Raw genomic sequence first — 12,693 nt, 5'->3', positions numbered from 1 at the left:
GAACCAAAGGTTGCAGTATTTCAGAGTTAAGCCTGCGCTGAAATTCACTGGATGCTGTGCAGAATGCTGTGACTAAAACTAAGTTCTCCCCCGCTGTCCCCAGAAACTGGGCAGAGGGATGAGATGGTGCATCCTGCAGCACTGCATCTTCAGAGGTGATTAAGCGATGACAGCCATGTGCTGCAGAGGATCATTTCCTATTCTGGACTGTGGTGGAAGACTGAAATCTGTTTTAAATTGAGACTGAAATTAGCATCCAGGAAACAGTGATTTTTATTCAGCAATTTTAGCTTTGTATTGCATTTTTGTGTCCTGTAGGTCTTTTCCAAAGGAAAAGACGATTCCCACATGCTGGTAATCATTAAGCGTTGTTGATTTGCAACTCAACATAGCTTTTATTTATGGTGGGCAGCATGTTTGCACACAGGCTGCAACTGTGGGGGGCCAGGGTGACCCTGGAACCAGGCTTGCTTTTAAGTTCTGCCTTTGCTGTTGACTATGTTGCAAATAACTGAGAGCGTGGAAGTCACCAGCCCTGGCTTGGCTTCCAGGCCGTTCTGTGACACTCTAGGGCCCTACAGGGCAACAGAGAGACTTCCGAGGAGCCCTAAATGGCTATGGATTTGTTGTTATGCACATTGGGTTTGGATTCATACCAGAAGCTCTTGTACCCTATAAATAAGAATCCAAGAGGTCAAAAGTTTGACTCTTTACCCCTGGCTTGTTAAGAAGCTGTACTTCTCCCTTTATTGTAAGCTCTGGTTGACTGTTGATCTAGCTGCAGAAGGAGAAATTCACTTTAGCTGTGTCACTTGTTGCACATCAGATAAAATCTCATCTTTATCTCTTTCATATCTAGCTCGATGCTTGGGTTTGCCTTTCCTTCTAAGTGTTTGCAACTTGTTTACAGCCTGCCAGTGTTTTGCCTTTTGCTTTCTTTTATGTTGGAAGAAGCCAGAGATGGGTGTCTTGGTTATGTTTGTATTGAGTGAACATTATTATTCAGTTTACCTCGGTTTGTGTTTCCTTTTAGGTATTTTGTGGAGAGATTCCTTCATGCCACATGCTGTCTGTGAGTGCTAGCATCGCAGCTCTCTGCAGTGCCATCTGAGACCATACAAGCTGGACACAGTGATGGGGGACTCTCCAACAAATGCTATGGATGGAGGCATAGACACGTGCTGCAAGGACACGCAGACTGAACTGTCAGAGCGGGTAGCAGCCATAGATGTGGCTGTTGGCCCAGGCAGAAGTGACCAAAATGGTGAAGACAGCACTGAAGAAAATGACACAGTCTTTTCTGATAACGTACAAGACATCCAAAGAAATGGAGTCAACAGTGACGTGGGAATGAATGAATTTCTGCCTTCCCAACAGTCAGAAGATACTCACTGGAGACACGTTCCCAAGAGACCTCTCACTAGACCCCTCCTATCAAGTAGGAAGTTGTCTCTTCAGGAAAGATCATCAGGAGGTTGTTTGGCTTCTAGCAACACTCCAGGTTATGGTCCTTATGCCACAGGGCCATCACCACGTATAATGAGGAGACCAACGATAGAGTCCAATCGAGTCTCCATATCAGATTCCGAGGTAGGCATGTTCTCCCCCATAATTGTGGTGTCGAGGTAAGGTAAGTCTTTCTTAACTGGTAATGGGAGTCTTTGTTCTTTTGTACTAATAGATCTGAAAGCATGGTTTTTCCTAAGGGGGGAAAAAAATCCCTGAAAGCAGGGGTTGTATTAGCTTGGAATGGCTGAGCACCTTTGCATCCATTCCCAGACTTCTGCTAGGCGTAGCGCTAGTCCTGACATGGGCTCCTTTGGCCCTCCACCTGCCTGGGGTAGTCCCGCTGGGGGGCCAGGACCCGTGTTGTGTAGTGGTAGCATGCAGAAGGCCTGTCAGGCTGTTCAGAGAAATGGCTGTGGCCAAATGGCTTTGCTGTAGTGTCCCTGCTGTATGTGCCCTTTGGGACTTTATCAGTCACAGCAGCTTTGCTGCTGGTATTTTATGGATTTAAGCTTCTGGAGATTATGTATCTCTTATTGTGTTTTGCCATTATTGAAGGCATGATTTAATTTTATAAAGAGCTTAAATGCACTTTAACAGTGCACATTAACAGTAGGTGTTTCCTACTCCTGTCAGGATTTCCCTTTGTCTTTAAAGCATGTATAACAGAGTGGTAATGGAGGGCCATGACCCCACATCCTTCAGAGGAGTGTCTCTGGGTGTCTGCAGCCGTTCCTGCTCCTCCATCTTGCAGCTGCTCTCCCAGTACCGGACCTGGGCTCAGACGTGTCCCAGAGGTGTGACACACTGTTAGTGGTTAAGTGTATTGAAGGAAGCGGCTGCTGGTTGCAATTCCATGTGTTGTGCTGGGTGAGGAACCTGTCCCCTTCTGTTGTCTCGAGGAAGGACACGGAGGAAAGCATCTGCAGGTGCAGCTTTTCTTTCCAGCCTTTCTTTCCTGCCAGCCTGCATGCCATGGCGTGCTGTCACAGGGAGCAGAGAGAGGGGCTGCTCGGACCACGCTGCCTGGTGGTGTGCCGAAGATGCCGAGACTGCAGCAGTGCCTATGGGAGAGGGGCGTGCAGATCAAACCAAGACTTCACAGGGCTTTCTCTGAAAGCCAGGCGTGATGGAGGTGGTGTAAATGAAGACAAAATGTTTTGTAAAATGTTACTGGCTAGGGAAGGATTTTAAGTAGGGAATGGGCTGTCTGGAGTATTGGAGAGGGAATGTCATCTTTGTGGGGCTGGCAGCTGGTTTGAGAAAAAACATAGGCTCGCACCTGAATTATTCCCCCAAGCCCAGGCTGTGTGTTTCCTGAGATTTTTATCTGCTATTTGTGGAGGAAACCCTCTCAAGTTTTCCTTGCCTCGCCATTTCTCTTCAGATGCTCACCCACTGAATTCACCTCTGCTGCTGTGCCTGGGCACTGAAGAGGGACAGAGACAGCAGCTTGCAGGCTCAGGAGCAGTGCCCATCTACTCTTCCTCACCCAGTTGATGGGGAACATGTTGCTGAACGTGGCTCTGCCAGTGCCACTGTGACTATGTTGCTCTTGGGCACTGTGCTGCTCCCAGCTACGATGCCCAAATCCTGCAGTGGTCCCGCCCTGTGTCATAAGGGACCAAAATCACGGGAGTTTAGATTTTTGCCAGGGTGGGTCTAAGTGACCTGGAGCATAACATGTGTGTGGCTTGGTGTTTCCCTCCTGAGAAGTGGGTGTTTTCCCCTTGCACATTTGAGAGGACGGGTGCTGTGCATGAGCAAATCAGCTATTGTCCTCTGGGAAATTTTGCAAGTCACTTAAGCTGTGAGATGGGTCATGGCATCCCGGGCCAGTAAGAGTCTATCTGCAGAAGGTGCACTGCAGGGGTTGCAGCTGCTTTGACGGCAGCCGTATGCTTTAATAAGGGAGATGTGGAGGGAGGGGAGCCAGTCCTTGGAAGCAGACGTGACTCGTGTGCCAGCTCTCCCATCCTGCAGTACTTTGTGTCAGGAGTGAGGCTTGTCTGAAATCTGTTTCAGAGTAACTGCAGTCGAGTGTGACTAGCACAATCCCATCTGCAAGCAAATTCAAAATACTCAGTCCTCTTCCACAGCATCTGCATCCTGGGGAGCAATAGTTACTGCCTTGGGGTAGGAAATGCTTAGTTTGAAATGCAGATGCGGAGCCCTTCATTTCCCTGCTCCTGCAGCAATTCTTTATGCAGTACTGCGTTTTTAATGGTCACTTTGATATAACTATTTAAAGCCCTGCTCCGGTGCAGCCCAGATGCTTAACAAAGCTGTGCTCATTGGAAACCATCATTCATATTAATGGGGAATTGCTGCGGTAGGAGGGGGAAGGGAGCCCAGGCAAGAGCTGTACGTGTTCGGAGGTGGGCGCTCGCCCGCGCAGTGGTGCTCTTGAGAGCTGTGCTTCATCTTCCTAGCTTATAGGGACAGTATATGGATCCTGTAAGGAACAGCAAAAGGTCTAGGAAGATGCTTGTTTATAGGATAAAGTTTGAGGCTGGCCACTGAATAATGAGCAATAAGTGTTAGGTGTGTGACAGCAAGGTGAGGATGCAGCCTGTACGCAGCCCGGCTCCAGCGTCCTGCGTTATGACCTACCGGTTGCTCCTAAGTGGTTGTTGCATTTATGGCTGTGAGAGGCACTGACAGTCCAAATCTGAGCTATACAGCTAACCAAGATACAGCAGGGAACTCGGAAGAGAAATGGAGCGGAGAGCTTCTGCTCTTATGTGCATTTGCTCAGGACGTTTGCTGTAAGCAATTAGCAGAGCCTTGCATGTGGGCGGGGGAAGACTGAGCAGAGACAGGAGGTAGGGGCAGGGCTTCCAAGGGTTACGGGGGACCCCATGTTGAGGCTTTTGGTCCTATGTGGGATAAAGTAACGCTGTGATGAGAAAGATGATTGTGGTGTACTTAGCAGCAGCTGCTGTTGTGTTTTCTGTTGATCGTTTTGATATGCAGAGCCTCATTGAGCAGGGAGGCTGGTAGGTCACTCAAGATCCAGCTCACTGGTCACGGCATTGCCCCTGGTCTCCCTGCAAATGACTCTTTGACACATCTTGTTCTAGGCAAGCTCCGCATTTTTAGTCGAGTCAATGTCCCTCACCTGCTTAAAGCCATCTTGGAGTTGCTCCTTTCTTCTTGCACTGAGTATCCGGCATCATCAGTCAGTGCCTTTCAGAAGGCAAGACACCCATCGCTCCGACTCATGGCTGCTGCCTGAGTGAATTACAGTCTGTGCAAAAATGAAGATGAAGCTCATGCACATTTGGGCTTTATCAGTGGCACATGTTCAGGTACCATCCATCAGGAGCAGAGATGGATGGCACAGCTGCGTGTCAAAATTTCCTGTGTTATGCCGATAGCCATCTAGGATTGAATCTGCTTTCTCTCCAGCGATAACAGGAGTGGTGGCTCACTGCCTTGCTGTCAGCGGTTCTGTATCCTTCCCTGATCTGGAGAAATAATGGAGAGATGTGCTATGGGGACATAGAATATGGGGATACAGCAGAGGGGAATTTTCTGTTGTTCTTTGCTGAATTATGGAAGAACCACGTGTTCAGTGAGAGAGATGCCGCTGAGCTTTTTAATGCTGGTTTAATACTTGTGCACAGGCTGGGAGGAAAACTTAGGGATCAGAGGGCCAAGAGCTGAAGCTGAGCATGACACTGCAGGCGGATTCACTCAGTGCTGTGAGTGGGCAGCGAATTGGGCTGTCCCGTCCCTGGGACAGATACAAATGCCTGCCTTCCTGAGCAGGATTTCTTGGCTTTGTTATTTAGGAAGATGGTGGCTCCTGAGCTGGCAGGGCTGCAGCAGAGCCATGACTTGTTGTCTTGCAGGGAGGCAGTTCCAGATTAACCGAGCAGAGCCACCAATTAGCTAATTGCCCTGGGATAAAGAGTTGGCAGCTGTTGGTGTCTTGCAGCCGCTGCTGACAAGTCTGGATCTGCAGTATTAACTCTGCAAGAGAAGTAACCCATTCTGCTCACGTTACTGTGTACTTGATTAACCTGATCTGTCATATCTCTACCAAAATTGATTGGTAATCAAAAAAATTTCCTGCTTGTTCCCCTGCTTTCTTAGATTATTCATGGACTATGGCCTGGGAAGTCCTTTCAGCACTGACTTCTCTGGTAGGAGTGCCCACTACGCTGGTGGGATTTCTGCTGCCTTTGCTGCCCATCAGTCCCTCTAACAAGGGAATGGCTTCGCCTTTAGCTGTGGCACAGAAGTGCTTAAGCTGAAGCTTAAGGGAACATAACTCTGCAGAGCTGAGGCACAGGCCCCAGAGTTTACGTTGCTGGCCCACATTGCTTCTGTTTATGTGATGTTCCCAGCTCCTGCTTGGTGCTGGCAACACGGCGAGAGGAGAGGGTTTTCCTGGGGCTGCTAAAAGCAGATCTGCTTTGCTGCACAGATGATGCTCTGGTGCTTATATGTACCAGGGCAAGACTCTCTGAACACGTTTGTACAGACTGATGGGTGTCTTGTCCCCATGTTTGACAGAGCTTGTCCCACCTAAAATGGCAGGGCTTGTATCTGTGGAAGGGTAGAGGTGCTGCTTGTTGGAAAGTGGCATTTGAAGATGCAATGCTGTTTGTTATTTGTTTTTTATTTATTCTGCCATCCCAAACCAACCTCCAAGCCAAGAAAAGTCTTACTTGGGGAGTGACTAGAAGAAGAATAAAAGATGTCTTTTACCAGACTTTGTCCCCAGACCTGCCAGCACAGTTTTATACTTTCTCTTCTACAGTCTCTTTTGGCTGAATTGTCCTTTGTTTCACACATTCCCTTTCTCTCCCTGCATCCACCCACTCCCTGGCATCCCGGTGGTTCTAGCCCCAGCATCGTGTGGTCTCTCCACCCTCTGGGATCAGCAGGAGGTCGTTCCAGCTCCCCACTGCCTGGGTGGCCCCACACGTCATGGCAGCGGGCTGGGGCTGTGTGTGCTTTAGCAGGAGTGGAGAACATGAGTCAGGCCACCCCTCGTTGGTGCTGCTGCTGGCCTGAGCATGCAGGGAGGAGGACGAGCTGACAAAGGGAATTTTCCTACGCTTGATGTCCATGGCTTATCCCAGAGGCATGGAAAATAAATCACTTCTTTGTCCTTTCTTTCCCTGGCTTTCCACATCTTTATCGTAGGCCTCCTGCTTGTTCGGCCAACTGGTTTGAAGCAATTGGTGACAGGAGCTGTGAGAGGCAGTGCTTCAGTGCGGGCTAATCCAGGTCTCACACTTGTCCAGTCTATAGGAGCTGCCCAATTTTCTTCATAAGGCTGTGATTTCCTTGCCCTGCACAAAGGTAAACCCAGGTGGGGACCAAGGCAGTGGCAGAGACGAAGCGCCTAAGCAGCATAGGCTGGAGGGCTTTGCCTTCCAGCTCCACGAGTCCCCCAGACTAGTTTCTTCTAGAGGTCTTACTGCGATGCTCAAGCTAGATCTTGAAAAGATCAAAGATACTTGGAAAATATTTCTTCAAAGAAGATTCCCCCACAGGCACTGCTAATTTCTTTTCCTTGGGTTAATTAACCTTTATTTAAAGTTATATTTCCAACTTGCTTAAGGGCAAGGTTTGAGAGCAGGAAAAAACCCAAAGCTGCAGTTGCAGAGGGGCTGGAAAGGGGCTGCCTTTGTCCCACCAGTCCCAGTCCCCTTTTATTCTCCTAGTCACTCTCCCAGTGATAGCCCACGGGTGCCCGGGCTCCTGCATCCAGCTTCGGGGTCTCGAGTGGGTGAGCCCAGACAGCAGTGCTGAGTCTCGGTATTCCACTTTGTGCCCAGCCGTGGCCAGTGCTCGTGCCAGCAACCAGTCGTAGTGCTGGGCTTCCAGTATTGCACTTGTTTTTGGATGTTGTTAAAAACCTGTTTATTTTTCTGACCTCCATGAGCACTGGGCTTCCTGTGTTTCCTTCTCTGTCCCTGAACAACTTTCTAATTTGTATTCATTGCTGCCCTAATACCCCTTTTCTGGCTTTTATTTTCATTTTGTCTGTTTTTAGAACTGCTTTCACTTCCCCTTCCAGAAAGGATGAGTTTAAACCAGTGTTGTCTTCATTACTGGCTTTTAGTTCCCAATTTTCTTTCCCATGCTTTTCTTTAAAGTGTATCTCTGAATTGCTGAAACTTACAATTCTTTTCAGATTGGTGAATTTGGCTTCTCTTAGGGGGCAAAATTCTCCATTATATATGTGTGTAGGTAGGCAGTGTGGTTGTTTTCAGAAATGTCTTACTTTGGAAACCAGCTCTGGCTCTTCCTTCCCATCCCCGTGTCCCCCCTGGACAGCAAAGGCTCAATTCTCAATTTCTCAGGGTTTCTATCACCCAGTGGTGGCAGCAGTGGATTTATGGAATTGGGCCTGGACTCTGGACGTCCCTGTACTTTAATGATTTTTGATCAATTTTTGTTTTCTGTGGCATTGATTTCCTCCCCTCGTCTCCCCTTAAGTAATACCTTGGATATGTTAACAAATGGGTCATCTTGTTTTTTAAGGCAGAACAATTATTGCACACTTGGACAGACAGAGCGGTCTAATTTGCTGAAAGCTTTTCATTAAAGGATCTCATTAAGGTTCTTGCTCTGTTTGTGTTTATCAGCAGTTACAAATACATTGGCGTGATGAAATCAAGAGAATTGTACAATGTTATCTTTAAGAAACACTTGGCCCAGAGATAGGTGTTTCTCTCTGATAAAGGAGAGAGGAGTAGTACAATTATCCCACTTCCTGCAGGAGAACCAAGTAATAGAACAACCATGTCAGTCTGCAGTGACACGTGGCAGGAGTCGCTTGAGCTGTGAATTATGGTCTTCTGGCAACGGGAAAAAAAAGGTAGAAAGCACCTATAATCTGGTTTGATTTTTGCTACGCTCAGCTCAAGTGCTCGAAGCATCACAGAAGCTAAGACGATAGTGCTTCTCATCGCTAATTATCTGAGCGGAGAGCGATGGAGGTGTGGATCAGGTAGGGATGCAGCGATAGCGAGTGTGAACTCTTGGAGGCTGTGCTGCAGACCCTGTCGTTGCCTTTCCCTTGGAACCTCTCTGGGTGTTCCCATCCCAGTATTTATCCATCCTTTTCAAAAAAACATCCCCCAAAGGTGGGTGTCTTGGCATTACTCACAAGCTCCATTTAGCAGCAGTGAAAGACCAGAGAGATGCTTCAGGTAATCAGTCTGGTGCAGGATGAGAGTGGTAATTTCTAGCCAGAGGTAAGAGGGATGGTGGGAAGGTGATGCTCAGGGTCGAAGGAATTGGTGCCTCGGACACAGGGACAAGGCATAGTCCCTCCTCAGTTGCACTATGTGCTTTGTAAGGGGGTTTGCCCAGCTGGGTGGACTACATCCCACCCAAAGGACTCTGCTCCTTCAGGAAGGAGGGAAGAAATGCCGCTGTGGCTCCCTCATGTTGGCAACAAGCAGCAGTGAACTTGGTGCTTTAGAGATGCCACCTTGACTTGAAACAAGGTACTGAGTGCAGACCAAAGAGTATATGGCTACATGTAAAAGCCTGTATTTACTCATGCAAGTAATCCCCACTTGGGGGAGGAGGCCTGACAGCAGGACCAGGTCATTGCATGCTTGTTTGAAGAGCAGGAGATACTGGGGTCGTTGGAGGCTTTCTCAGTGGGGTAGCCGCTTTGCCTGCCTGTCTCAGCCACACTCTTGAGCATTTCCCTATCTCTGCAGCACTGCGGTTTTGCACAGGACAAGGCGAGGGGTGTGAAGCCGAGCACGGGTAAACCCAGGGCAGGAGACATCAACAGAAAACTGTTCCTGCTTAATTTGTGAAAATCACCGCGATGCAAAGCACAGTCTTGGGCTGGGAAGTGAATCTGCTGGCCTGGGGTTTTCAGGGGAATTTGTCCTCTACGTGCCCATACCCTGGGCTCCTATGTGCTGACCTCTCCTTTGGGGAGCAGAGTCCTTTCTATAAAATTCAATGGCACTTTTCTTTTCCGTGTAGTTCACTGGTCTTCTGTTTTACATCTTGGCCTTTGCTGGGTCATGGTCTCTTCTCTCTTGTCGCTCCTAGTTCTGATGGATTGGTTTTTGACTTTGGAAAGATCTGTGCTTTGCTAGCAGCAGAGTTAATACACTTCTGCAGTCCTGTTACTCACAGTTGACTCTTCTTCCCTGTCAGGGAAAAATCTTCCTTCACTGGAAACAAAATCGAGATTTAAGTAATACCTTGTATTCCTGAGAAGCCACTGCTTGCAAGCTTAAAAAGTCATTAGTTCCCCATTCCTTTATTCTCCTGCACTGTGATGATTGTTTGCATTAGGAGTGTTTTCTGATTGGTGATGAGAAAGTCAAAATTATCTGCTGCATCCATGCTTTAATGCATCCTGAGAGACAGAGGAGTGTGGCTTTCAGTGAGGATGCTGCACAGGGATGGGGCCATGGCACCCCCTGTTCTTACAAAGAGAGTGAAGGCATCTGGCACTGGCTTTGCTGTCCTGGCACTGCTTCTGTAGATTGCAGGACTATGTTGAGGTTTATGGAAAGACTAACCTACCTGCCTGCATATTTGGTATCAGCTTTGGTCCCAAAGAATTGCCCGGTGCAGAGGTTGGAAGTGAATTTCCAGCCTGCATTTAGTGCTTTAGCAACCTCAGGGAGAAAGAATGTATTTTAAAATGCTGCGTGGGGAAGTGTGTCCCATCTAAGGCTCTATGTGTGGTGGTTGGAAACTTCCCCCCTTCCCTCACATCACTGAGTTTGGGGCCATCCCCTCCCCTGAAATGCAGTTAAGTGCTATCTGTTAAGTCAGGACCAAGGCAAAAGCCACTGCAGCCCACCCTCCCCAGTGCCGGCGCTGCAGAGGTCCTCACAAGAGCACTTGGACTCTTTGCCAGGAGCTTTGCCCTGCAGCGAGCTGTGTGCTGTCCTCCTACGGACCCTGTTGCAGTGGCTGAGCCGGGCAGGTCCCCCGGGTGCTCCTGGGCAGCCGCAGGGAGAGCTTGGTGCAGGCAGCGCATGGTGCCCACCCTGCACTCGTGGTCTTGAGCCTCCCAGGCTTCCGTGGCTTCTGGGATTTTTTTCCTGTAATTAGTGAGGGTGGAGGGGTCATCTCTGGGTGAAATGCAGCTGTGGAGGTTTTGCTGCTGCTGTGTTTTCTGTTAGGTAGTATGATGCTAAAGGAAGTGGTGGACTTAACGTCAGATGGCTGCATAGCTCCTCTGTTGGCACCTGGGGCCACTGTCACTCCCTGCATGGCTCCCGGTCTGTCAAGTAACTCAGCACCCCATCATTACACCCTTGTCACAGGTTGCTGGGGGGGCTGCATCCACCACCCTTCCACCCCTGTGGGTTTCATCTCTGTGTAGCTTGCAGACAGATCAGGCCTGCTTAGGGGTGATTTATTTTGGTAAATACTGTGTTGGCTGAAGGGAATCCATTATTGTGTTGCATTGCAAAGGAGCTCAGCTCTGTGTCCTCCTCAAAGAGCAGCCTGCGATCCAGGTGAGGGTTCCCCTGGGTGCAGCCCCAGTCTTCGTGCACAGCCCGCAGAGGGTCCCTGTGGCTCATATTGGGAGGGGTATGGGCTCATGCCGCAACCCTGGGTCTTGCGTGGGTGCCTGGGTGCTGGGAGCTGCCGGCCCATGAGAGCCCCATGAGCTGGGGATGGGTGTTTTTCTGCTTGGTATTGAACACAGTCCAATGTAGATGGTTAATGTAAAGAGGCGGGGGGCTGCTGTCAGGCTCACAAGGACCTGGAGCGATGCTGGGGAATGAGGGTGGAGGGGCCTCAGGCATTATGCCAGCACAGCCAGAGTCAGAATTCAACCCATAATTGCTTTGCCTTGGGCTGCCAAAAAAATTCAATGCTTGTAGTGTAATATATACTGGTTTAAATACGATTTAGTCTTTCATTATTCAGCACTCTGCCTCTACTTGATGCTGATTCAAACTCTGTCATTTCCTTTTACCAATACTCTAATTATGTTCTCCTTTTGATCTGCAGGACTGTGTGCAATTAAACCAGTACAAGCTGCAGAGTGAAATAGGCAAGGTATGTTACTGGAGCTCGTGTTTGTCGCAAACGACCTGCATGCACAGACGCTAGTACAAGTGGAAAGACTGTGCCATCCTGAGACTCCTTGCAACTTGTGTTTGGTTTGGGTTGGGTTTTTTGTCATCTTAGTTTGAGCAAGTTGTGTTCAAGGTCAAAGTGGAGCTACCTCCTCTGGAATCTGAATTTATTTTCCTTCCCTCTGAAGGTGGTTAAGCTGGCTCCCTTCCAAGGTGTTTGCTTGCCAAATATAACACTAAGAGCCTTTGATGCGTTAATGCAGCTCAACAAGGGAAGAAAACCAAAAAAAGATCAGGGCAGGTGTTTGGTCCCCATCAGGACTAGTTTAAGTTTTTATGCCCCTGAAAGAGATGCTAATTTAATTCTAGTCCATGTTTAAAAGCTGCAGAATGATTCAGAAGAGATTCCTCCAAAGTTATTTAGAGGTCTGGGCTGGTGAGCAGTTCAGACACCTGCACATTTGGACATCTGCCACCATTGCAGATGGGTCCATGAGTGACAGTGCTGTCTGGAAGCTGTACCTACCTTTGCAGTTGGAACATTGCAGTCAGAAGATGCTGCACCCTGAGCTGCCGGGACCTTCACCAAAAGTTTCATTAGCCCAAACTTCTTTCTGAAGCAAGAGGCCCTGCGCTGTGGGAGGAGGCACCCTTACCACCTGCACAGCAGGCTGTGTGTTTGGCTGCTGGCAGTCAGGGTGTAAGGCTGGAGATACCACTGCTGGTGGTACAGCAGATGTCATCTGAAACTCACACACAGCTTCAGACCCACTTACGGCTTTTGTCATTGGCTTAAGTATGATTTAAGGAGAGTGTGAGGCTGCCTATCTGGTGGATTTGCCCCTGCTGCCTCCTTCCCTGTGGGTCGCAGTGGGCAGATAGGCACCCAGAGGTTGACAGAAGGTCTGCTGGACCTGCAGCAGACCAGGATCAGTCAGGTGGCTTGTCGGTCTCCTCTGAGACCAGGACCTTCATTCCAGCTCTCAGTGGAGTCAAGAGAAATGTTTTGAAGCCTGTAGTGTTCATCCCACTCATTCAACAGGCATCTGTCAGGGATACCTTGCCATGGTGTCATGTCTTGCTTGCATAAAATGTATAGTGCTGCCACAGAACTGTGAAAAAACAGTGATTTGGATGGAGT

At 48.8% G+C, this 12,693-nt stretch overlaps 1 protein-coding gene across 1 annotated transcript in view; it reads left to right on the top strand.

Moving 5' to 3' along the window:
* Nucleotides 1-1,134: 1,134 nt before the first annotated feature.
* CAMKK1 (calcium/calmodulin-dependent protein kinase kinase 1, alpha) overlaps nucleotides 1,135-12,693 on the top strand; it is a 60,147-nt gene continuing 48,588 nt past the window's right edge. The window contains exons 1-2 of the mRNA XM_010284226.1: nucleotides 1,135-1,590; nucleotides 11,485-11,532. Of these exons, the coding sequence (XP_010282528.1) occupies nucleotides 1,135-1,590; nucleotides 11,485-11,532 (504 nt within the window). The remainder of the gene's footprint in view (nucleotides 1,591-11,484; nucleotides 11,533-12,693) is intronic.

This window comes from Phaethon lepturus, unplaced genomic scaffold (genome assembly GCF_000687285.1).
Source record: "Phaethon lepturus isolate BGI_N335 unplaced genomic scaffold, ASM68728v1 scaffold31593, whole genome shotgun sequence".
Taxonomy (NCBI): domain Eukaryota; kingdom Metazoa; phylum Chordata; class Aves; order Phaethontiformes; family Phaethontidae; genus Phaethon; species Phaethon lepturus.
The sequence above is the reverse complement of the archived record's forward strand: the minus strand, read 5'-3'. Positions and strand labels throughout refer to the sequence as shown.